This window comes from Hyposmocoma kahamanoa, unplaced genomic scaffold (genome assembly GCF_003589595.1).
Source record: "Hyposmocoma kahamanoa isolate Upper Pololo Valley unplaced genomic scaffold, ASM358959v1 95, whole genome shotgun sequence".
In the NCBI taxonomy this organism is placed as follows: domain Eukaryota; kingdom Metazoa; phylum Arthropoda; class Insecta; order Lepidoptera; family Cosmopterigidae; genus Hyposmocoma; species Hyposmocoma kahamanoa.
In genome coordinates, this window is record NW_020654972.1 from 8,539,988 (window position 1) to 8,563,606 (window position 23,619).

The window sequence follows — 23,619 nt, forward strand, 5'->3', positions numbered from 1 at the left end:
AAAACTACAAACTCACAAAAATTGCCAGTAAACATTACTGTAAACACAATTGTATACACATACATATAACAACACAACTGACCACTCGTTGCTAAAATCGGACACCATTAAATCACAACGTGTTTTTTTAAAAACCAACAACTTCAAAAACCACAAACATTCAATAAGAATTCAAAGTAAATTCGAATTTCGCAGCGAACCGATAGTGAACGTCAATCCGTGAAGAGGCAACGCGGCAAACTGATTTCGGTGTCCAGAGCGGCCAGGGCGATCATTCAAAAACTGTAGATAATCAAACTGCAATATAATTATTTTATACATAAAATTTGACCTCATCATTATAATGCAATATACTTATTGTTTTCTTTATTCTACTGTATATTTGAAATTAAAGCACCCAGATCGAATAAACGTTAATGATCGTCAAAAAATAATTCAAAGAGTATACTTATTTTAGAATTTTCTTTTTACATTTAACTACCAAGATAAAATAACATAAATGTATGGTTTTCATTTATCGTTTCTGTCTTAAATGAAAAACTGCAAAATATAACCGATAAATGCCATATTATGCTGGCAACCCCGGCCTCGAATACCTCACGATACCGGACTGGCGCGTGGCCTACTAGCGAACACAACCTGCTCGCAACTTATACAATCTCATTCAGCCTAAACTAAAACAAGGCTGTACAGATCAATTCCAGTGCCGAGTTGAACTTATAAACGGTATTTGATGAGTAAACTCGCTCTATAAAAACAGGCCTCGAAGTTTCAAGATATAAACTAGATAAATTCAATGTTATTGGACCCTGCGGAGATGTTTTGAATCTGTATCGTAAAGCGAAAGTTGTGTACAAATGACCATACAATAAACTTATTGTTATACAGTTATACAGTACTTTACGAATGTTTATGCTAAATCTAGCTGGTACCCGCGGTTTCGTCTGCGTAGTATAAATACTTCGAGTAGCCTACTGTACTATACCATTTTAATAGTTTTATAGGTTCTTCACACAAACTTCCATTCCAAATTTCACTTTAAGATTTACTTTTGTGACAAGAAGTAGCGGTCTTTCTCCTAGGTAAATAACTATATATAGGTGGAAACCTATCTATAGAGTTATTTAATACTAACAACCTTCCAGGACTAGATTACTAACATCATATGTTGAAGAAAAATTGAAATCTAAGATTTGGTCTAAGATTAAGCCTGTCCCGGGGGACGGAAAACTTTACTACAAACATCATAAAACAAATATTAATAATTATAACAAACCAGTGGAGTAATTTCACATAAAAAAATAATTGAACATCAATTCAATAAAAACTTAAATACAATGAATAGCGACATCTCTAGCCGGGGCTGGTAGCTGTACAGTTATCTAACTGGGTGACGAAATATCATAGATATCTCATAGATCGCGCTACGGCTAAAAAGTTGTTGAAAAACCAAATACAAAGATACGACACAAGCACATAGAAAAATTCGGAGGTCCGTTGGTTCGTTCCGTGGCTTAGTTGGTATAGCGTCTGGCACGGTTTGCTAGAAGATATCGGTTCGAATCCGGCCGGATCGAAGGATTTTTTCTGAGTGTTCGATCTTTGTATTAATAATTATCATAAAACAACTTTTGTTCAGTAACTTTTAACAAAACATGATAAATAAAAAAAAATTAAATTACTTTTTGTACTATCTGACACTTTTAAGAACTCTATTAGGTAGTAAAATATAAGTTCAAACAAGCAAGCGCCCTCTTTGACGACTCTCGCGTTAGCACAGAGTTATCACTGTTCTTTCGTGCGCCAGACGTCCAGGAAGGAATGGTATGTGGTGAGAGAAGGCTCCTTAAGGTTATAGCCGTTTAGATCTACTCAAATATGATACGATACGACAATGAGCGGTGCACACGGCCACACGGAGCCCGTCTCCACGGCGATCTTCACCGGCTGGAGAAGGCGACGCGGACCATTCACGCAATGAACCATCGCGTGTACAACCACACACGCCACCACCATATATTTTGTCATTCCTTTGAAAATTGGAGCGGCTGGGAGGTTTTGCAACCTGTTAAAATTTGATGATGGTATGGACTGAAAGATGCAGTTCTAGAAGAAGATAAGGAAAGTCGGATTGAAGGCTATAGCATCGAGAAAAAAATATTATGAAGAAAAACTGTGCCGTATCTTGAACTCCTCGTTAGGGCCGTATACGCTGGAGGTGTATGTCGCCAGGGAAATATTCACATGCAAACACAAGTCACATAAAATAATGCGGTATTTCGATGGCAAATGTCCGTCATCCGCTAGACCAGCGTAGTGTCTCGATTAGTGTTGTTAAAAAACCGTTTTTTCTCTGAGGTGAAAAAAAACAATGAAAAGAAACCGTTTTTTTCTGGAGTACGTTTTTTTTCCTAAAAGTATGAAAATAAAAATATGACAGTATGACAATTATATTTTTTTTACTACATTTCCTCGTTTGTTGTTAATATTATTCTTCATAGATAAATTGCTCAAAACAAATGGGCAACACTCATAGTGTTGTCAATTTGTGGCGAATTCCCCAAATTACGGGGAATTTCAACTCGATTGGGCATTTTGTGGGATTGACGCTATGTGGGGAAAATGCGGGGAGTCTAACATGTTACCTTTTTTAAAAAAATCTATCGATTGCTGTTGCATCGCTACTTTGATGATTACTGATAAAAACACTACTTATTTATTTATCTAAGAGCGATATCAATATTTTTTGCCACATGGAACGTATCCCTTATATAGCAACATTTACATAGAATATTAGCAAGCCGCTTATATCAAATTATTCGGTAGAATTTGAATGAAGGAAACGAAGACACATAAAATTTTGATGACATTACAAATATGGGTAACACCTGCAACAGTAGTAACACTAATAACACCACAAATGAAGATTAAAATTTAATCTTTGTTATAATTATGATGGTAATTGATTTTAATAAACATGTACATATTCACATATGTATATTCTTAAAACAAAAGTTAGTGTCTTATTTTATTTCAGTTATTTAATTTTACTTTTTCTGAAAAAAAAACCAAATTTAGAAAAAAACCAGGGCGCTGTGTTTTTTTTCAAAAATGTGAAAAAAACGTTTGGTTTTTTTTTTCAAGTTACAACACTAGTCTCGATCTTTTTTTTTACCGTACCGCGAGCCAGTAAATACGAAGCCAGCGCACTCTAGTGGCGACTTCTTGTCTTCTATCCCCTTCACTCAAAGGCATTTCGACACTGTAAAATGGAAGAAAGAAAGAATTCTATGCCACGCCTAACTAATAAAACTAATGTATCACCAAAGAAGCGGATATTGGTTTGAATGCGAAAGTTAAACATAGCTAATAGAAATTATATGAGAAATTTAAATTGTAATACTTCATATGTGGCGTTACCATTCTTATTCCACACGTTCTTCGAGTGTTGTGAACCTTCTTCGTGCCTGTTTCCTCACGATATTTTCCTTCACCGAAAAGCTAATGATAAATTTCAAATGAAATTTCGCACATAAATCTTTTAAAGTCAGAGGTTCGCCGGATTCGAAAACCCACGGCCTCAGCTCGAGAGGCCGTAGGTCAAACTATTAGGCTCCCATGACGTTAACTAATAACGTAGTACAAATGAAGGCTTTATTTTATAAAGCATAAAAAATATAGAGGTTTTGTGACTTACACTCTTCCAAAGATTTTTTTTATTTCAGGCCGCACTTTATCGTCGTGCCCAGAAGCTTATTCGTTAACTTATGGTCACGGGAGGCTTCAACTAGGTAAACTTAATTCTCCTTAGCGACAAGTTTCCCCTGTGGCCCTCAGGCACATAGTCAGATTCAAACCCAAATAATCTTCATTCCATAGGTAAGAAAACTCACTTGATATCGTCACAACTCTACTTACAAATTCCCATGAGAAAAATGAATAAAACAACAAAAACACTAGCGGCTGAAAATAGGCATTTATATGTACCTTTATAATTTACAATATTTATTATACAAACAACTTGGAAGAACAACCTAAACAGGCCACGACGATGAATTTTTGTCATTCAAACACGGTTTCCAAAGCAAAAGGTACATAGCTATAGCACTGTCAGAGGCTGGCGCGTATTGAAAGCCTTTCGCTGATCTCGACTGCTGTGGTAGAAGTGCCCGCGTCACCAATGCTTATATGGACATGGTAGAGAACAGTAGTGCTAGCAATATCTCGCGCTTCTATGTCGCTCTCCACACAGGTCTCATCTCAACGTATTTACTATAATTGTAACTTTTTATTAAAAAAAAACCACGTGGAATTACATCTATTTGCCAAGTTTCATTGAAATTGGTTACCGGAAAGTGCGCGAAACCGGCCACTTTCAGAGGTGGAATATTTTCATCAAATTTAATTAAATGAGACTAATACTGAGGTACCTACCCTCTTTCCAACAAAAAAGAATCATCAAAATCGGTTCACAAATGCCGTTAAATTAGAGTTAATCGCGTAACATACACACACAAAAAATATTGTTGTTTTGATGATATCGTGAAGTCGTACGCTCAGGGCAAAGAGCCACCAGTGCATCCGTCACACAGAATATGGAGGCAAAAGTTGACAAATCATCTTGTGCCTCTAATTTCACCAGCACCCTTCATGTCGGGTCACAGAAATACACTACTACTTGGCGGCAGAAATTGGTACTTGGTAATACTACAAAGAGGTCTAGTGCGATTAATTTTGTTATATTATTATTTTTAGTAGCAGAGTTCCTTATGAAAGAGTTCGTCTAGGAAAGTACAGCCACCTTACCTATTTTTGCCGTCAAACCGTAATATGTACATACTGCGATCCGGTTTTGAAGGGTAAGGATGCTGGTGTGATTACAGGCACATGGAACTCGGAACTTATGTCTCAGGGTGACGGGCGAAGTCGCATTGTGTAACGCGAGCGAAACTAACAAAATAACTATTTATTTAGCAAAATGCCAATTTTTAGATTTTTATCGTGAACAAGGTCAGAATTTTAGTCGAAAACAAAATTGTTAGCCAACCGGAAAACGGAAACGAGAGACAAAGGGTGACATCACGTCTGAGTGTAGTGATCTCTTTACACGCAGTACATTAACACACATTAAAATTGTATCAACAGCCAAAAATATACGTAAACAATTTATGTGTAATCGTATTTTAATTATAGACAATAAAATCCTAATATCACTTTGAAAAGTAATGTTTCCGTGTTTGTTGCATAGTGATATTTGGTTCAGTTCTCAATGAACTCATTTTAAATAGAATCAATAAAAAATAAACGCTAAATATTATATACTATTATAATACCATAAATTGATGGTTTAAAAGTAAAACTCACATAAAAGCCAAATTGACTCATGGAGGTAATTAAAATTTTGTGTTTACTTGGATTATAATGTTACTGTATCTACAGATTTTTCTGAAATGTACTTTTATAATAAAAGTTAGTAAATTTTTCTCTTATCGTATATGTTCTTGTCAATGAAACAAAAATAAAAAAACCATTTTTCATCAAAATGCTACTTTTTACCGTTCAACCGATGAAATGATTAAAAAAGATATAATTCACCTTGATGACTTACTGAGTGAGTCAGTAAAGTATAGATATTTTAAGACCACTCTAGTTTACTGCATCATAAACTAGCAAATCACTAAACGGCGGTTTATATTTATTAGCTCTATTTAATCAATATTAAATTAATTATTAGTGAATAGTTGATTAAAAAAACTGTAACACATTGTAATGAAAGCTAAAATCGGCTGCACTTATGACTTCTAGAACATGGTTATTGTCATTTACATGGTTTCAAACAAGAAGCAATGCGGAGCAGAACAGACTCTTTTAGAACGAGATATTTTTGTATATGTCTCTTTATACACAGTTCATTAAAATACACATTTAAGTTGTGCCAATTGCTAAATACACGTTATTATAGTTTTTTTTATTTTGTACCCTTGCCACATGGCACATGTGACCTTACACCAAAAAGTGATTTTGTCACTTGAAAGTCATAAAAATAATACGAACTACTTGAAACAAATTATATGTATGGAAGTTTGTAAATTAAAATTGAACTATTCCATTTTATTTTCTTCCGTAATTTTTATTGTGCATTTATAATGCTGGGACCGCACTTGCTCAATCGGAGTGTGTTTTTTGACCTGAAAAACGGGCATGCTTTCTTTATTCGCCTATTCGACGGAGAAAGTCATCCTGAAACCAAGAATGGATCTCCCGTGTGTCAATTTCGTATATATTTTTTTATTAATGAAGATATAATTTTTTATGGTTTCCATAAAAACCATAGAAGTCGTTACATCCATTTCTCTTTGTATTTGTATAACAGCTTAAATGAGGCACATTACAATAAGATTTTTCTCTTGAAGAATTGGAATTTTGCAGAAGAGTGCAAATTAGAGATAATGTAGTAATAGCCATATAAAATAGACAATCTACTAAAAATGCCGTCCAAGTAGTACATTATGGAAACTAGTCTATTTAAAGGAAAACCGATCGCATTATAGTCGTAGTTTTTATAAAGGAAACTTCGTCGAACAATGTGGTAGACCGACGATGTTTTGATTCGTCATTACGAAACATTATTTTCATAATAAATCGGTTTTTTATTCCCCGTCGTGAACAATAGATCAATGCCATACATTTAACATCAGTCTTCTTCTTTGACGTGGAATTAAATGAATTGTTTTAAACAACAACATGAAAAATTTAGGATCAAAATCGTGTATATAGCAGCCTTAGAGCTCCTTGAGAAAGAGTAGACTTGTCAACTTGTGTCTCAGGGTGACGGGTGCAGTAGAGGTGACCCCAGATCTTTATGATTCATCATGATTTAAAGCTCTGAGTAACACTGCAACTGTTATGGGTAGGTATGTGGCTTACTTATATATACAAATACAGACCAAGTGACGGAACGGACAAGTCGTGGGAAGACTAAGATGGTAAAGTCATCAAAGTTATCCACCAGTTATGTCTGATATTAATGCAAACCACTCTATTCTGAACCATAGCTACAAAAGTATTAATTTAAACACCTTGTTTTCAATTTACCAATTAATATTCCAATTTACGCTACATACATTTTGAAACACACTTCTTAATAATAAAAAAAATTGCTTGGGGAGAATCGTAACCAGAAGTGGGAAGTATAGACTGACAATGATGGTGATACCCCTTGCAATAATTAAAATCACCTAAGCACATTATCTTAGTTAATCGTGCAAAGGCCACGTACGAGTATTTTGCACGTTGTAAGGCAATAATATAAAATGCTTAGTATTCCTTATATTTAATTAGTACGAGTTTCTACGGTAACAGTTTCTACTTGTATATATTTTTTGTAATAATCGAGTAATAATTCACTTTTAAGCTACTGCTCGTTCACTACGCTGACTTATCTGAGAAGAACGACCAAGAAACCCTAGGGATTGCTCTTTTAGAATAAATTTAAATGCTATGGAATACACTTTGAATCAAATTTGTGTGGAATCTACAGCCGTGTCGTCTTTTCATGCATCTTTATTTTTGTATATATAACTAAAATATTTTTGTAATGTAGATTTTAAACTTAGTAAATGATAATCTTAATATATGCTCCGGAATCTTATTGTAAAAACGTATACACTACAGTAAGGCTGCCTTTCCATCAGAGATGTGCGACGTAGCGACGCAGTGTGCGAGGAAAACATCCACCAATAGGATTACTTCATTTTCCTAGCCTCGCTTAAAGCAACTCCGGTGGAAATGGTTTGCGGAGCTAAGTATTTGTATGTACAAAATAGCGAGAGATGTGTGCGAGGGATACGGGTGAGGAATATGTCCAAAACGGTGTAGGTAACTAGAGCTACTGAAAGTATGACACTAACTGACATTGACACATCGCCACCGCAGACCCCACCACACCATACCCCGCCCGCGCAAAGCTGAAAAGAGTTCATAACGCATCCACTCACCGCCTCTCTACCTCGCACATCTCCGGTGACAAGGCAGCCTAAACGTATACAAACGCCTACACAAAACACAGTGCCCCAAATACTACTGAAACTAACGGGCAACAGCGAAGGCAGCATACTAACAGTAAATCTCCTCGGTTTTAGTCCTTACATAACTGGCATACCATCTGGTCGGGACTTGTGGTATCCGTGAAGATATCCTCCAACTCAAAAAATCTCAAAAATCAAAGGTTTGGATTTAAAATAACTTGTGAATTTTTTTTGTTTTTTATTCAAATGTAAGTGTGCATTTGACCTCCATCTCTGATTGAAAGTGACGATGAGGTCGATGATGGAGCATGTACACTTAAATAATGCCTTTTCATTCTCGCCTCGAAAAGGCCCAAGTTACAACGTTCAGGGAACAATTCCACTCCATAGCCGTTTGCCATATAAATGTGGAAACATAAAGCTTTGTGCGAATCTTTGGAATATCCACAACATAGGGGTGGAATCCAAGCCTACGCCTAGTCCCCGATGCCGGAAAGGGGAAGGCGGAATTAAATCGTGTAATTCCAACGCAACCTCTCCCCGATACATATCCTGTAAAATACCGATAAGCAGGTAACTTCACGGCGGTGTTCAAGGCTCTGCATCTAATTACTAAACACTAACCTGATATTTTTTTATGGCCAGCTGGTCCTTGTTATCGTAAGGGGGTCTCGGCGGTGCATCTCTAGTCTGCTCTCTTGGTGGTACCGCTGGCGCGCCAGTCTTGGCTGTACCGTTCACCTGCTGGGTAGCAAAATTTTGAGATGAGTTATAAGAATTATTAGCCTGTATGCCAGTTTTGGGAAATTCAGAGGTAAAGGCATAATTGCTAACTACTTAAAAGTCTTCGACGTGTAATGTATCCACAATTTCAACCTTTAAACCCCAAATAGTAGTATAGTCGACTTAAAGATATTCTGGATAGATTATAGGCATCTCCAAAATAGGAAGAGATCTTGATATCGGAATTTGATTTAGTTGTTTGACAATTGCAATGTCACATCACTTTTTAACCGACTCCAAACAATTTCCTCAATTCAAAAGGTTCTCAATTCGACTGTAATTTCTTTTGTTGTATGTTTGTTACGCGATAAGTCGTGAAGTGATGATGTGTGAACCGGTTTTTATCCTTCAGTTTTTATTGGTCCCATGTAAATTTAAAGAAAATATTCCACTTCTAAGGGTTGCAAACTACGCGCAATCTCTGGTAACCGATTTTAATAAAACTTGGCAAATAGATGTGATTCAACGAACGTTTGAGATCGGCTTTTTAGTACTCTAGATAATTTTCTGCAAATGGACACGACATAGGACATCTGGACATTATCAAATCTCCGCATTTAAAGTGACTGCTTTTATCCATCTTTAGGCGCATCGAGTATATAACCAGAAATAGAGGCAAAATATCAATTAATTTGTTTGAAAACTATTCTGCCATATCATTACTGTGACAACTGCGCTCCGATTGGCTTGCCTGAGTTCGAAACAATTGACGGGTCGTCAATGGATGTCGTCAACTGTTTCACTTCAAATCGACCAGTTAACTAGAGCTTTGCTATAACGGGCGAAAATTGTAAAATTACACATTTAATAAACATTAATTACCGATGAAATTTGATTCCGTTTATTTTGTAATTAGATGTTTTGCTGTTTTTCCCACACCACCGAATAGAACAGCACGGCATTGTTAGAGAAATTATCTTTATTACAATAAACACAGAATATTTTTTGGAATATACGGAGACGTACACACAGTAGCCCAGTAGCACAGTAGTATGTACAGGCCAGTAGTTGGCCTGTCTATATTTCAGTGCAAACGAGAGTTGATATTTATAAGAGCTGTATCGCTAATGTGTTACCAGGAATATATGGCCCTTATTTCGTCTCTATTTCTGGTTATATACTCGATGGACAGACATGACGCGTATTCTTGACGGAACTTATTTTTTCTGTCAGTTTACACAATAAAAAAGATATTTGTTAATACAGCCAGCGGCAGTAGAGCATTAGAGCTCCTTGTGAAAGAATTCGTCTAGGGAAGTGCAGCCACCTTAACCATTTCTGCTGCCAACCAGTTGTGAGTGCTGGTAAAATTACAGGCACATGAAACTTGTCAACTTTTGTCTCAGGGTAACGGACGCAGTAGTAGTGCCCCTAAAACCTTTGCTTGCTATTTATAGCACTGCAACTGTTATGGATAGGCGTATCGCTTACCACCAGGTGCACGACTTATTCGCCCCGTCCATCGAGTATATAACCAGGAACAGAGACAAAATAACGCCATCCATCCCTGGCAACTCGTCAGGTAAATGGGCCTTATATCACTATTTGCGCTGAAATCACAAATGAGAAAACTGAAATAGTACAGCGCCAACAAGTGACCTGTGTGTACGTCTCCATATATTGAAAAAATATTCTGTATTTATTGTCATAAAGATAATATCTCCAACAATGGGTGCTGTTCCATTCGGTGGTGTGTTCAATGTTCGAAACATTTGATAACACCCGTCAATTGTTTCGAATTCGGGCTGGCCCATCGGAGCGCAGTTGTCACAGTAATGATTTGGCGGAATAGTTTTCAAACAAATTAAATGACATTTCTGATTATATACTCGATGGTCCCGTCACTTGATATTATAAAAAAAGACCGTAGACTACAGTACTATTGAACCTTTTGCTTGAGATGGATTCGTTTAGTGTATGTTGGCCATTGACTATAGCTAGTACCTGAATTAGAATTTTCTTGCATTCTTAGTTATTGCATACCCTTACGTATCTACTGGTCCTTTTGTAATTTATACCCACTTCTTTATAAATAAAATTTCACATGCTTTCATAACTATATCTATTACTTACTATTAGTACTTACCACTTACCACACTTAAATAGTATCGGATGTTAAAACTTAGCAATTTTTACACATAACGTATACATAAATAAACTGTACATAGGAAATGAAACTATTTTTCCGGATTTAAATCGCGTATATTTGTTTTTTCAAACAAACCGACGTTTCGGGCACTTTACAGGTCCCATGGTCACGGTTGACTGAGGTGGTACAGTCTTCAACCGGTTATGTCTAATGTTAATGCAAACCACCCTATTTTTGCACTATAGTTACAATAGTTATTAATTAAATATCTTACTTTTAATTTTACAAAGAAAACATTCCAGTTTACGCTGCATTAAGTTTTACAAATTATTTTATGGAATTAATTTTTATTAAGTTCAATTTATTATTAATTATTAATAGAAATTAGAATAAACTAAAACATATTAATTAGTACTGCAGTCTTATGTCTGTTTGGGATTTTTCATCAGAGGTAATACTGGATCCCAAACTGGTGGTACGGAGAAACAATCTTCCCTGTTGAAATTAGGATGTTTTTTAATTTCAATGGCCTCACGCAGCATCCTGGGTAGATAACGGACTTCTTTTGCAAAGACCTGGAGTTTGTCAAACTTTATTGAATGTGTAGGTTTATCCATGACATGCTCGCAGACTGCAGACTGGACAAGTCTGCAGTCCTGACAATTTAATAATAAATTGAACTTAATTCATTCAATAAAATAATTTGCAAAACTTAATTGGAATGTTTTCTTTGTAAAATTAAAAATAAGGTATTTAATTAACTACTATTGCAACAATAGTGAAAAAATAGGGTGGTTTGCATCAATATTAGACATAACTGGTTGAAGACTGTACCAACTCAGTCAACCGTGACCATGGGACCTGTAAAGGGCCCGAAACGTCGGTTTGTTTGAAAAAACAAATATACGCGATTTAAATCCGGAAAAATAGTTTCATTTCCTATGTGTAACAATCGCGAAAACCAAAGAACTCGATATAAACTGTACATATTAACAACCTGAAAATAAATATAAAAATACATTATCCGTAATGGCGGCACTTCACATGGCTATGGTAATCGCTATTGGGTTTAATATACTTGGAAAATATTTGGCGTACAGACAAACATGCAAATATTGACAAATATGACCGTCTCTACACATGGAGCAAATAAGGAGTCAATGTAATGAATATGACCATAGTGTGGGCGGTTGACTTGCGTATTTGCCTATGTGGCTCCTTTGATGTGCGTCGAGGCTCGCATATATAACCAGAAATAGAAACGAAAAAAGGGCCATCCATCCCTGGCAACTCATTGGGCAAATGGGCCTTCTATCACTTTTAAATATCAACTCACGTTTGCGCTGAAATCTCATATTAGAAAGCTGAAATAGTACAGCGCCAACAAGTGACCTGTGTGTAAGTCTCCGTATATTCCAAAAATATTCTGTATTTATTGAAATAAAGATAATAATATATCTCTAACAATGGTGTTCCATTCGGTGGTGTGCGAAAAGTAGCAAAATAATCTAATTACAAAACAAACTGAATCTCATTTCATCGGTAATGAAATATTAAATAAGTAATTTTTAAATTTTCGTACATTATATCAAAGCTCAAGTTAAATTGGTCGATTTGACGTGAAACAATTGACGACACCCGTCAATTGTTTCGAATTCAGGCTGTCGGAGCGCAGTTGTCATCATAATTTGACAGAATAATTTTCAAACAAATTAAATGACATTTCATCTCTATTTCTGGTTATATACACGATGGCGCACGCGGTAACGCGAGTTTGGTATTTGCTATATTTGTCGAATAGGCAAATACTTTGTTACACATGCTATCCACACATGGTGATTGTTTGGCAAATTTATCAACTACGCAAATACAAATAGACTTGTGAAGTGCCACCTTAAAACCACAGGGCATTATAAAACGACGCAAACTGGTAACACGTTATTTATAACCAAGTTACGTAATATTCATTAAGAGTAGCTCGGGTATGCTCAAGGAGACCTTTAAGGCCCTGGTCTGCCATATTCCGCCGCCATTTCACACATTTTCCAAGGAAAATATAATATTTCTTATTTTTTATAAATAAAGCCATAGATCGAAAGAATTTTCTCTGAGTGTTCGATCTTTGTATTAATAATTATAACTTGTGGAGTAATTTCACATAAAAATAAGTGAATATCAATTCGATATCGACGGTTTGACCTGCCGCCTCTCAAACAGAGGCCGTGGGTTCGAATCTTTCGAAATCTTCAATACTGCCTCCGTGGCCGAACGGTTACCGTGCCATACTGCCACGCAGAGGTCCCAGGTTCGATTCCCGGGCCGGGAGAAATATTGGTATGGCCTACATTTATTTCTCTCGTGAGTTTGTGAGTAATTTGTGGTTATCTATGTGTGTGTCCATGGCACCCGCGACACAGGGTTTCCCTAGTGCGGGGTTAGGTTGAATGTTTGAATAAGTGTTCAATCTTTGTTATTAATAATTTACCATGAACTTCTTGGCGAAGAGAAACATCATAATGAAACCTGCACGTCGAAGGAGGTTGACAACACTCGGAAAACGTGGAAATTCCCCAACCCGCATTGGGCCAGGATGGCGAACAAAGGCCTAACTAAACCTTCGCCTGAGAGGAGACCCGCGCCCAGCAGTGGGACGTATAAATGGGTTGATGACAATTTGTTATGAATATTCATAAAGCATTTTTCTTAACTTTATTTTCGTCCACGTAGTTGTAGTATAGTTTTTAGGTGCACGGAAGTGGCTCCGCCAGGTTTGCTACTTGCATGTTTTATAATACTCTGTACTTATATTTAATTAAATAAGACACCCCAAATATTCATGCTTTAAAAAAAATACAATATCGTAGTACATGCTGTACCATTAAATAGTTCAATTATTTACTTCAATAATAATATTATACATAAATCAAGATATGGAGGTATAATGGCGTCAATTCTCTAAACATTTTTTGCCCTAAATGTGTATGTAGTGTTGAAGTAGTAGATTTTCCTTCTGATGTCGAGTTTATTTGTCAGTCTATATCTAAAATAGTGTTGTCTAATAAGACCGGTTCTTTATTGCACAGGGAATGTTCCTACTATCATTAAATAGCAAAAATGATAACATTAGATTGTAAACCAATAGAATTAGGTTTATTAAAATTGTGCGCTAAAGAAGTGACGTCATATCTACCTTATTTAGTTATAGCCTACTTAGTTAATTATTATAACTAATAAAATACTGACGTACGCTTTTATAAATACCTGTAAGAAGAAATTCATTAGTAATCTATCAATTGTAGTAGTACTCAGCATTATAACAATAGGCACTGTGAGACTTCTGAACATGTAGTGAACAATTATGACTGTTCAGATCATTTTGACATTACTATGTCATTACTTATAAATAACTTAGACGACGACGTTTTCTTCTACAGATAGCATACTATTCACTAGAATACTAAGTAACGTAACAAGGTCCCAATTTGAAACGATAATGAAAACCCCAAAAGAAAGTTTACAATCAACATTTATACAGAGTCCCAAAAAAATCGCATAAAACAAAATCTTGAAAGAATTTCACAATTTTATCCAATAGATTATAAACAAATAGGAACCGCGAACAGAGTGTGCAAAGCGTGACAAATGATTATTTAATGATTTAAGACACGACTAATGAGTTTAGTATTTTTGATGATAATGTAGTTATATGCCTATCATATTATGAAATTTAAATGTGAATTCTGCAAAGTGATTCTATGTAATTATTTGGTGGTGTTATGTATAGCATACTTATAGATAATAAATATACCTACATAGATTTCAAAACATAGGGCAAATCAAAGATGATGTTCTGCAGTACCACGTTACTTATGCTTTTTGATCAACATACAACGAGTTTACATTAGGTTAAACAATAAGGAGAATTCTGATAAAATCTTGCAATTAAATATAGACGAGAATAGGGAGAAAACGAGAGACCAAAAAGGCGTATGAAAAACTAAATTTACCTACTTCAGATTTACAATCTTTCGCTCAAAAATATTTTGTATTTACGCAGAGAATGAGATATGATGTAACTCTAAGAGTGAGAAATTGCAAGTAATTAAAGTCTACTGGTAAACATTCATTTTCAAAGAAAGAAGAAAGACAGATACAAATAGTACGTCTTTTAGTAAAACATAAACCATCACCAACCCTATAAAACATGATAATGTTAGTCCTCTTTATATTGCATTGTGTTAGTAAATGAGTCCTTGAATTCCCTGGATTAGTACTTTTTGGCATGAACTTGTACCTAAACTTCTAGATTACGGCTTAGGCGTTCAGAACAAATAGTCGTAGTAGGGAGCTTTTAGTACGCCTAAAACGTAATTATAGCCAGTTTTTCAAGCTTAATCCATAATAAAATCCGTTGAATGAGGTCCCAAAATTTACCCAGGATGCAATGAAGCATGCGTAGCGAGTGCTTTACCTGAAACGCGACATTTCTGTCCGCGGTCCCTGGGTACTTTGGTGTCGTCTTCACAATTTGCACGAAGGAATCCGGCACATCTACGGCGACCTCTCTCCCAAGCAGCACTGGCGTCGTATCGAACCCTGGAGGCAACTTATAAGCGGCATATACAGCTTCTCTTATAAGTACTGATTCAGTTCTAGCTGAATAAGTAACTCCCTGGCAGTCCAATAATGAATCTTCGCCATTGGATATCAGCAACTGTATCTTATGTTCGCTCAAAGTGTGAGTGATATTCGAAGCAACAGATTCAGAACGAGAGTCTTCCAGTTTTGCCGTTTCCGAACTACCTTTACTGTTGTAGCTCTTGCCCGAGCCTTCTGAACTTTGTGGCAGAGAGATCAGTTCCATTGTGTGATTCTTGAAATCTGAATTGTCTGAGCTAGGGCCTGAGGTATCCGCGGTGTGGAGAACGGTGCTCTGCTTGCTGGAGAAGCTGGTGGAAGATCCTCCTGAGGAGAGGAGGGGCTCGTCGTCACGGTGGCGGTGGCGGAGGCCTACCTGCGGCGGGCGGGGCGGCGGGTAGCGGGGCGGAGTCTTGTTGCGCGCGATGAAACTATCCGGAACATCCACCGCCATCTCACGGTGGGGGCCTGGAAACGGGAAATAATATTTAGCAATTAATTAACATTGTAGTACATGAAATTTGTAACAATTTATCGATTTTTAGTAGCACTAGAGCTCCTTATGAAAGAGTTCGTTCAGAGAAGTACTATCTCTACCGAGAGGCAATGTCAGCATTACTTCGTTCCGGTTTGGAAGAGGAAAGATCCTGGTGAAATTATATGCACATCGGACTTGTCAACTTATGTCTCAGGGTAACGGGCGCAGTGGTAGTACCCCTAAGATCTTTGCGATTTAAACCTCTGAGTAACACTGCAACTGTTATAGATAGGCTGCTTACCACTAGGCGCACGATTTGTTCGTCCCGTTACATTGTATTATAAAAAAAAGCATGAAATAACCCAGGTATTAACAAACAACTACCAGTTAAACTGATTCCAGTCGTTATGCCCCTTAGCATAAGAAGCTAAATATTCGCTACTTAAGGTCGCAAATCTCTTCAAATACTGCATAGCTCGATAGTTATGATAGATAGTTTAGCAGCTCTTATAACCGTCATGTTGCGTAGATAAGAACTAGGTCATAAAACCGCGTAAACCTAATGGCTAATGGATCGATAATGGTGCATCAAGACTGCATCTACCTACGCGTGAATGTAGGTACAGGTATATAATTAATTTGTTAGTTATTGTTCTATAGTTTTGTCATTGTATATTTGTAAGTTTTAATCATCAGTCTTGTTGGATTTGCAAGTATCTCTATCTAGATGTAGGTACTAAAATAATATAGGTGTCACCATTGACTTACAAATAAATGGACGACGGGTCTAATACAAAAACCACGAAAAAAATGTCCCAAGTCAACCTATTTAAACGTAGTGACATGTAAAGGAATATGAAAAAGCTAAAACGTTGAATTTAAATTGTAATGTCATCGCAGTACTGTCTAATTTTGCTTGCTTCGCTGTCAGTCGAACAAACGAAGACTAAAGCGTGAATGACGCTCTGCATACGATTTTAGTGCCCAATAAGTTCGGACACTTTTTAGCGCGGACCCGACGTCCATATAATTGTAAGTCAATGGGTGTCACAGACATTTTAAATTAAGAGTTAGAGATGGCAGTGGTAAACTAAACAAGAAGGCTTAATAAGAAAAGAAACACAGCTATGAACGTATATATCTAAATTAGAATTTGCAGAGATAGTAATGAAATTAATTTCCATACGCGCCTTAGTAATTACGCGTGGAAATTAAATAGTATGAAAGCCTCGCAGTTAACAGCCTGATGTGCCCAAGTTAATTTACCAGAAAATTCGTTGGCACCGGACCTGCCTAATGCGGGGAAATTCTATTTTCAGCTTATCTGTACGGCTACCGATCCAGGACGACTATAATATATGGGAAGATTAAAAGTAAACTTCATGTAGGCACAGTAAATCACACATTGAAGCATGAACTATATGTACCTAACCTATAACAAATCATACAACGAGTTTACATTAGGTTAAACAATAAGGATAATTCTGATAAAATCTTGCAATTAAATATAGACGAGAATAGGGAGAAAACGAGAGACCAAAAAGGCGTATGAAAAACTAAATTTACCTACTTCAGATTTACAATCTTTCGCTCAAAAATATTTGGTATTTACGCAGAGAATGAGATATGATGTAACTCTAAGAGTGAGAAATTGCAAGTAATTAAAGTCTACTGGCAAACATTCATTTGCAAAGAAAGAAGAAAGACAGATAAAAATAGTACGTCTTTTAGTAAAACATAAACCATCACCAACCCTATAAAACATGGTAATGTTAGTCCTCTTTATATTGCTCTGTGTTTACGAACTGTCCTATGACTTTAGACTAACCTTTTCCATTCTGCATCTTATCCAAGCATGCTTTCTTCCAAGTAGTAATAAGACTAAAAATGTATAGATTGTTACGAGCTCTAAGAATTCTCGTAGGTTTAAATGCAATATATCTCAATCCAGTATTTTCTAATGATAAGTCTTCTATGTGTACTCTTTGAGGCGTGTCCACTACCATTCCCGGTCTAGATGAACTAGAACATTCCACAGAGTGCATGATTTTTTTCTTTGATCGCTTTTCGAACGTGTAGTCCTTATATCTTTACATATGACACATGTATGGGTTAAAGATAATATTCAGCCGTTACCACAACACTGATTTAACTTTTGGATGTCACTTTAATATTTTACTAGACGGTAGTTTGAGGAATGCAATAATCATTCCAAACAGACATCATTGATGCCCCAAATCTTCGGCAAGAAATCAAATAAAGACTTAAACACTTAAAGGTAAAGAATTAAATAAATTTCTTAATAATCCTTCAACAGCGGCAAAACTGTGACGACGCGATCTGAGACTGAACTAGGATCTTCATACAATTTTGTGGTCACGTGGTTCTCCTATTGTAAAACAATGTAGCTTACGTGAGTTTAATAAAAAAGAAGGACAACAATAAAATTATACACGGTTACGTTATGAATAGTGGAGCAGCCAAATGATTGTAATAATACATAGATACTAGAAGCGGCATTTCAGCAGCAGAGAACTTGGCATGCGGTCACTACCCTACTCAGACCATTATTAACTAAGTTGAGATAGGTGCAGAGAAAAGCAAATACCAATATGCAATAAGTAACTATATGCTTTAGTCTTTTATTTTTATGTTATCCTTATTCAAGCAGAAATATATTTATCAAAATGAAATATTTATTGCGTCAAGCAATAAATTTTTTATGAATTATGACAAACATAGCCGTAAAACAAAACAATATAAAACAACTGTTTTGTCATAACCCTCAGATAAACGATATAAATCTCATTAAACGTAATTCAATTAAGATTAATAACTTCCTAGTGTATTTACGTGTCTACTGTCAGCTAAGTCTGTGAAAGACGATGGACAAGGTCGCTGCTTTTTTTGTGATATTTCGCGTAACTTCGCGCCGGTTATTAAATTACGTGCGAATATTGTTTTATTCTTTAAGACTGTGTAAGGTTTCCTTAGCGTCACTGCGACTTCTACAAAACGTACCCAGTTTTTTACCTGTCTAAGCCGCGAATTACAAGAATTGTAAAAATTGTAAAATTATGTCTAAGCACCTCCTTGATACGTAGGTATCCGAACCTTTAACAACAGTTTACGGGTGCTGGTGAAATTACAGGCACACTTTTGTCTCAGGGTGACGGGCATAGTGGCAGTGCCCCTCAGATCTTTGTGATTTAAAGCTCTGAATGGGACTGCAATTGCTATGGACGAGTGTGTCGCTTAATACCAGATGCACGACTTGTTCGTTAAGACACTAATTTGGCATAAAAAAATCATGAAACAAAGACGATAACTAATTTTTAACGTTGATGACCAAATTGAGACCATCCTAAACAAGGGCCAGGTCAAGATTACCCTTAAACCGACGAGTGTGTATGAAAGCACTGATGGATGTTGATGAGGCGAAAGATGTGTGTCAGGACCGTAGCAAGTGGAAGACTGTTTCTGACTACCCCAATGAGAAAAAGGCGTGAAGTATGTGAATATATGTATGTAACTTTGATGAAAGAGATCGAAAAAGCTGACCCCCCTGCTATGCTATGTGTCCTTTATACAGCAGCTGTACCTTTTTTCGTACTGCCCGTATATGAATTGCGAGATCTTTGCGCACGTTTCGTGTGTTACGCTTCAAATTATCGCTATCCCAGCGACTAAAATAAACAGATGATAATGGTAATAACGACTACAAACCACGACTTGCTCGCCACCACTCCATGTCATAAAAAATAATACTGACCGGTGTCTGAGGTGAGCGAGAGCATGGTGAGCATGTCTTTGTCGTCATCCGGCGGCGGCCGCTTCTCTTCCTCTGCACCCAGCACTACTATGCTAGAACCTGAGCGTCTCCGGGGCCTGGAAATACAAATTAAACAAAAGGTTAATTTTAATATATCTATACCTCTGACACGCAGAGACGATAAAAATTTGGAGAAACTGATCGTATAGTTGGTAACACGGAATGGATCGACCAAGTGAGATCATCGTCCATCAAATTTTGCGCAGTAGTTAGAGACGCGCTGGATAGAAACAGATGGAGGCAGATCACCCGATTCAGAGGTAAGCACGAAGCTGACCACCCTGGCCCGTGAGAGATACCTCACACACACCACAGCAAAAATTTTTTTAAGACGGTCAGTTTCACAAAAACATGCCAAATTCTAATAGTAAAGAAGGCACCACCAAATGTACTTTTTGTTCGTACTGTCAATTGGTTTCTTATTGGTTTTCTGGAACTGATGGGAATAATTATGACATGTTAAGATTACACATGTTCCACGTGGAATTGAGTACATGGGAACTACTGGGAATAAAGTTGGAGAATTTTTTACATTAGGTATTTCTTTTATTAGCATTGGATACGTAATTTTTCACAACTGTATTTTACAACGGTTTTACGATGTGATATAATCTAAACGAAATCTCAAGAATCCGTTACACAAACGGTTACAGGTTGAGTCACGTGGATGCGCATGGATGCGCCGCGCAAGTGGATGCGCCACGCGCCGTCTGTCCCGACGGAAGTTCCTCAAGGGTGCAAAGACAAAGGGGACTTCATAACAAGTTGAAAAATTGTCAAAACACAGTAACAAGTACTTTTATACGTCAGTAATTAAATACGATACGATAACTCGCATCCTTGGTATAAATAAGGCCGCTTCAACAAAATGGAAGACCATAATACAAATTTATAAATATAATTTATAAGAGTTTTTTGAGTATAAATCGATAAATATATAAATAAATAGTGATAATATATAATGAAAATAAATAATGTAACTACGTTGTCATTTAAGTTGCAGTGCCCTTACAGGGCTTATGTTGGCTCATTTAATAACTTTAAAACCTTTTTCTGTATCACGTAATGCAATAAATGATGTATGACTAAATATTTTTGTACCAAGAAATGAATGAATAAATGAACGAATGAAATATTCTTTATTGCACATTAAAAATTACAATGACAACACAGAACAACGCAAGAGTAGATAACTAAATTAATTGAATTGGATGTTAGAATTGTGTTAACCTTTCAGAATCTGATCCAGACATTTGGAGATGCTGCAACAAAAACCACTTTAAAGTAGGTAATTAATGCAATATTAAGGCCTTGTGACGATATCAGTAAGTCATGCCCCAATTGTTATGGACAGGCGTGACGCTTACCACTTGGCGTGCGACTTGCTCGTCTCGTCAACTGGTCTCTCAAAATAAATCCAAAGTTAGCGATAACTCGCATCCTTGGTATAAATAAGGCCGCTTCTCGCTAAGAAGAGATATATTCTTAATTCCAAATCCGAAAAATGACTGTCCGAAATGTCACAGAGATCATTGTATCTATAGGTGTAGAAGCGATATTAGTTTTTTCAAAGGTCAAAGGTTTCAAACTTATAACTCCCCGCGATTAATTGCTTGCTTATGTACTTTTAATATTCTGTTCAGAAAACAGTCGAGTAAAATATTCAAAATTTCAAATTCTCCCTTGCATAGTAGTTGGGTAAGACAAACAGTGTTATGTTTACAGAGCGAGCCGCTCGCCACGCCCCTGTTTTATTTGTAATAACAACCATTCACTCGGAACGAATGAACGAGCGGGAGAATAATTCTATTTTAATATTACAGTAGAATACGTTTCATAAATATTGCCCTCGGGCTATAGAAGTGTTTAGTATAGTATGCGGAGTTCCACATATTTCAGTCATTCTCGAACTTCACCACCGCATTTCCGTGGCAATTTTTATTATTTGATTTTTAATTCAGGACTTAATCACGTATAAAACATATTTTATTTACCTCGACGTTTCGGACATATTGCAATGTCCATGGTCTCGAAGGGACTGAAGAAGCGGGTGTCAGCATCTTCTAGCCGTGGGAATTTTTCTAACTACCCGCACTTGATCTTCATTATCTATTTGTGCACTAGGGCTCTCACTAGACCGAAACACAACACTCTCTACATCCGGCGACTTGTCGTGCGATACTTGATATCGTTTACATTTGCTGATAACTGGATCCCATGACGATGAAAGCTTAAAACCGTCTTCTCGGTTGAAATTACAGTGTTTTTTTAATTTCAATAGCTTCACGTACGATTCTACTTTAGTGATGACGTTCTGTACAAAGGATCTTGGGATTATGAAGCTAAACCCAGTGGTTTGGTCGTGATTCCAGCAAATGCTCGGCTATTGCAGACTTATTGAGCTGACGGTTTTATTATTCAAATATTTGGTTTTTTATCGTACTATATTATTTAATATTCGAGTATTGTATCGTGAAATATTATTTGACAATTACACGATAATATATCTGAATAATTATATAATAAAAATTGCCACCGTAATTAGGTAGTGAACGTTAGTCAGAGAATGACCGATTTGAACTCTATCCGCCACTTTGACTTTGTACGTTTTGTATGGTCGTGTCAATTATCTAAAATCATGGTTTATTTTGCTACTGTGGAGTGCAAAAATTATAGTTGCACATGTAATATTATCTGTGGTGTATTTCATGTCATTGTTACAGTTATTTTACGTAATTTTAATGAAATTTTTTATTTTCTGTTTTGTTTTATTTTTTATTATAATGTCAAGTGATGCCAAGCTTCACGCCTGTCCATAACAGTTACAGTGCCACTCAGAGCTTTAAATCGCAGAGAACTAAGGGGCACTGCCTGAGACATAAGTTGACAAGTCCCATATACCTGTAATGTCAACAGTTTGTCGTCATAGATTTGTTGTAAGTAACGAAATAAAAGTAATACCGCTTTTTGGAGTCTGTCTCCGGATCATCGGAATAGGATCCGTCAATATGTAGCTCGATAAAATGCTGCCATTCGTACATATCGAGATCTCAAGTTATCACGATTCTTCTGCCGTCCGCTGACTAACAAACGCTAACGCGGCTAAGGGACAAAATCTTTTTTTGAGATATCATAAAACGCCATTACCCAGTTATAGAACATTGAAATTATTTAATGATAATTCAGCTATGCATCGTTAAGGTAAGTTCCGATAAGTTAACTAATTAACAAAAAAGATGAACGCTGTGAGTTAAATGTAGTAAATTAGAAGCAATATAAAATGGTGCGCGTATTATGCGTGTTTTGGGTGTGTGTATTGATATAAGTCGGTGATAGTTTGCCAGTCCCAAGCTTGTTCTATTAGATAGGAATAAGTGAAATTTCTGTTGATTCTTAGTCCAAGTTGATCAACCAACCAAGCAGTCTTTTGCATTCAAATTTATTTATAGAGGGCTGTGTTTGTTAATTTTATTATATAAATACTTTGAAAGAAAACAAACAGTATACCTGAGAACTTGGTATTAAACTAATAATAATTAATGAAATGAAAACGTAACAAGGAAATGTAACCCAAATTATTATTTAAACATACAAAATCTATGTTGCAAAGTAGGACACACAACTATTAACAATCGAAGTCCCGCTGATAGTGTTTGCAAAGCTGTCATCCAGTTCCGGCGGGTGCGGCGACGACAACACAAAGGACAGCACGCGTCTGTTACGGACACGACGCGGATTGTACTAGAAAATAGTATCACCGACGCCCGTAAGC

At 36.4% G+C, this 23,619-nt stretch overlaps 1 protein-coding gene across 5 annotated transcripts in view; it reads right to left on the bottom strand.

Moving 5' to 3' along the window:
• LOC113238278 (MAGUK p55 subfamily member 5) overlaps positions 1 to 23,619 on the bottom strand; it is a 197,199-nt gene that overhangs the window by 86,147 nt on the left and 87,433 nt on the right. For 3 of the 5 annotated variants that reach the window (XM_026475107.1, XM_026475103.1, XM_026475108.1), the window contains 3 exons: positions 19,788 to 19,903; positions 15,371 to 16,005; positions 8,652 to 8,771 (listed from right to left, as the gene is read on the bottom strand). In XM_026475107.1, coding sequence (XP_026330892.1) covers positions 8,652 to 8,771; positions 15,371 to 16,005; positions 19,788 to 19,903 — 871 coding nt within the window. The remainder of the gene's footprint in view (positions 1 to 8,651; positions 8,772 to 15,370; positions 16,006 to 19,787; positions 19,904 to 23,619) is intronic. The other 2 variants (XM_026475109.1, XM_026475104.1) reach the window with 2 other exon arrangements.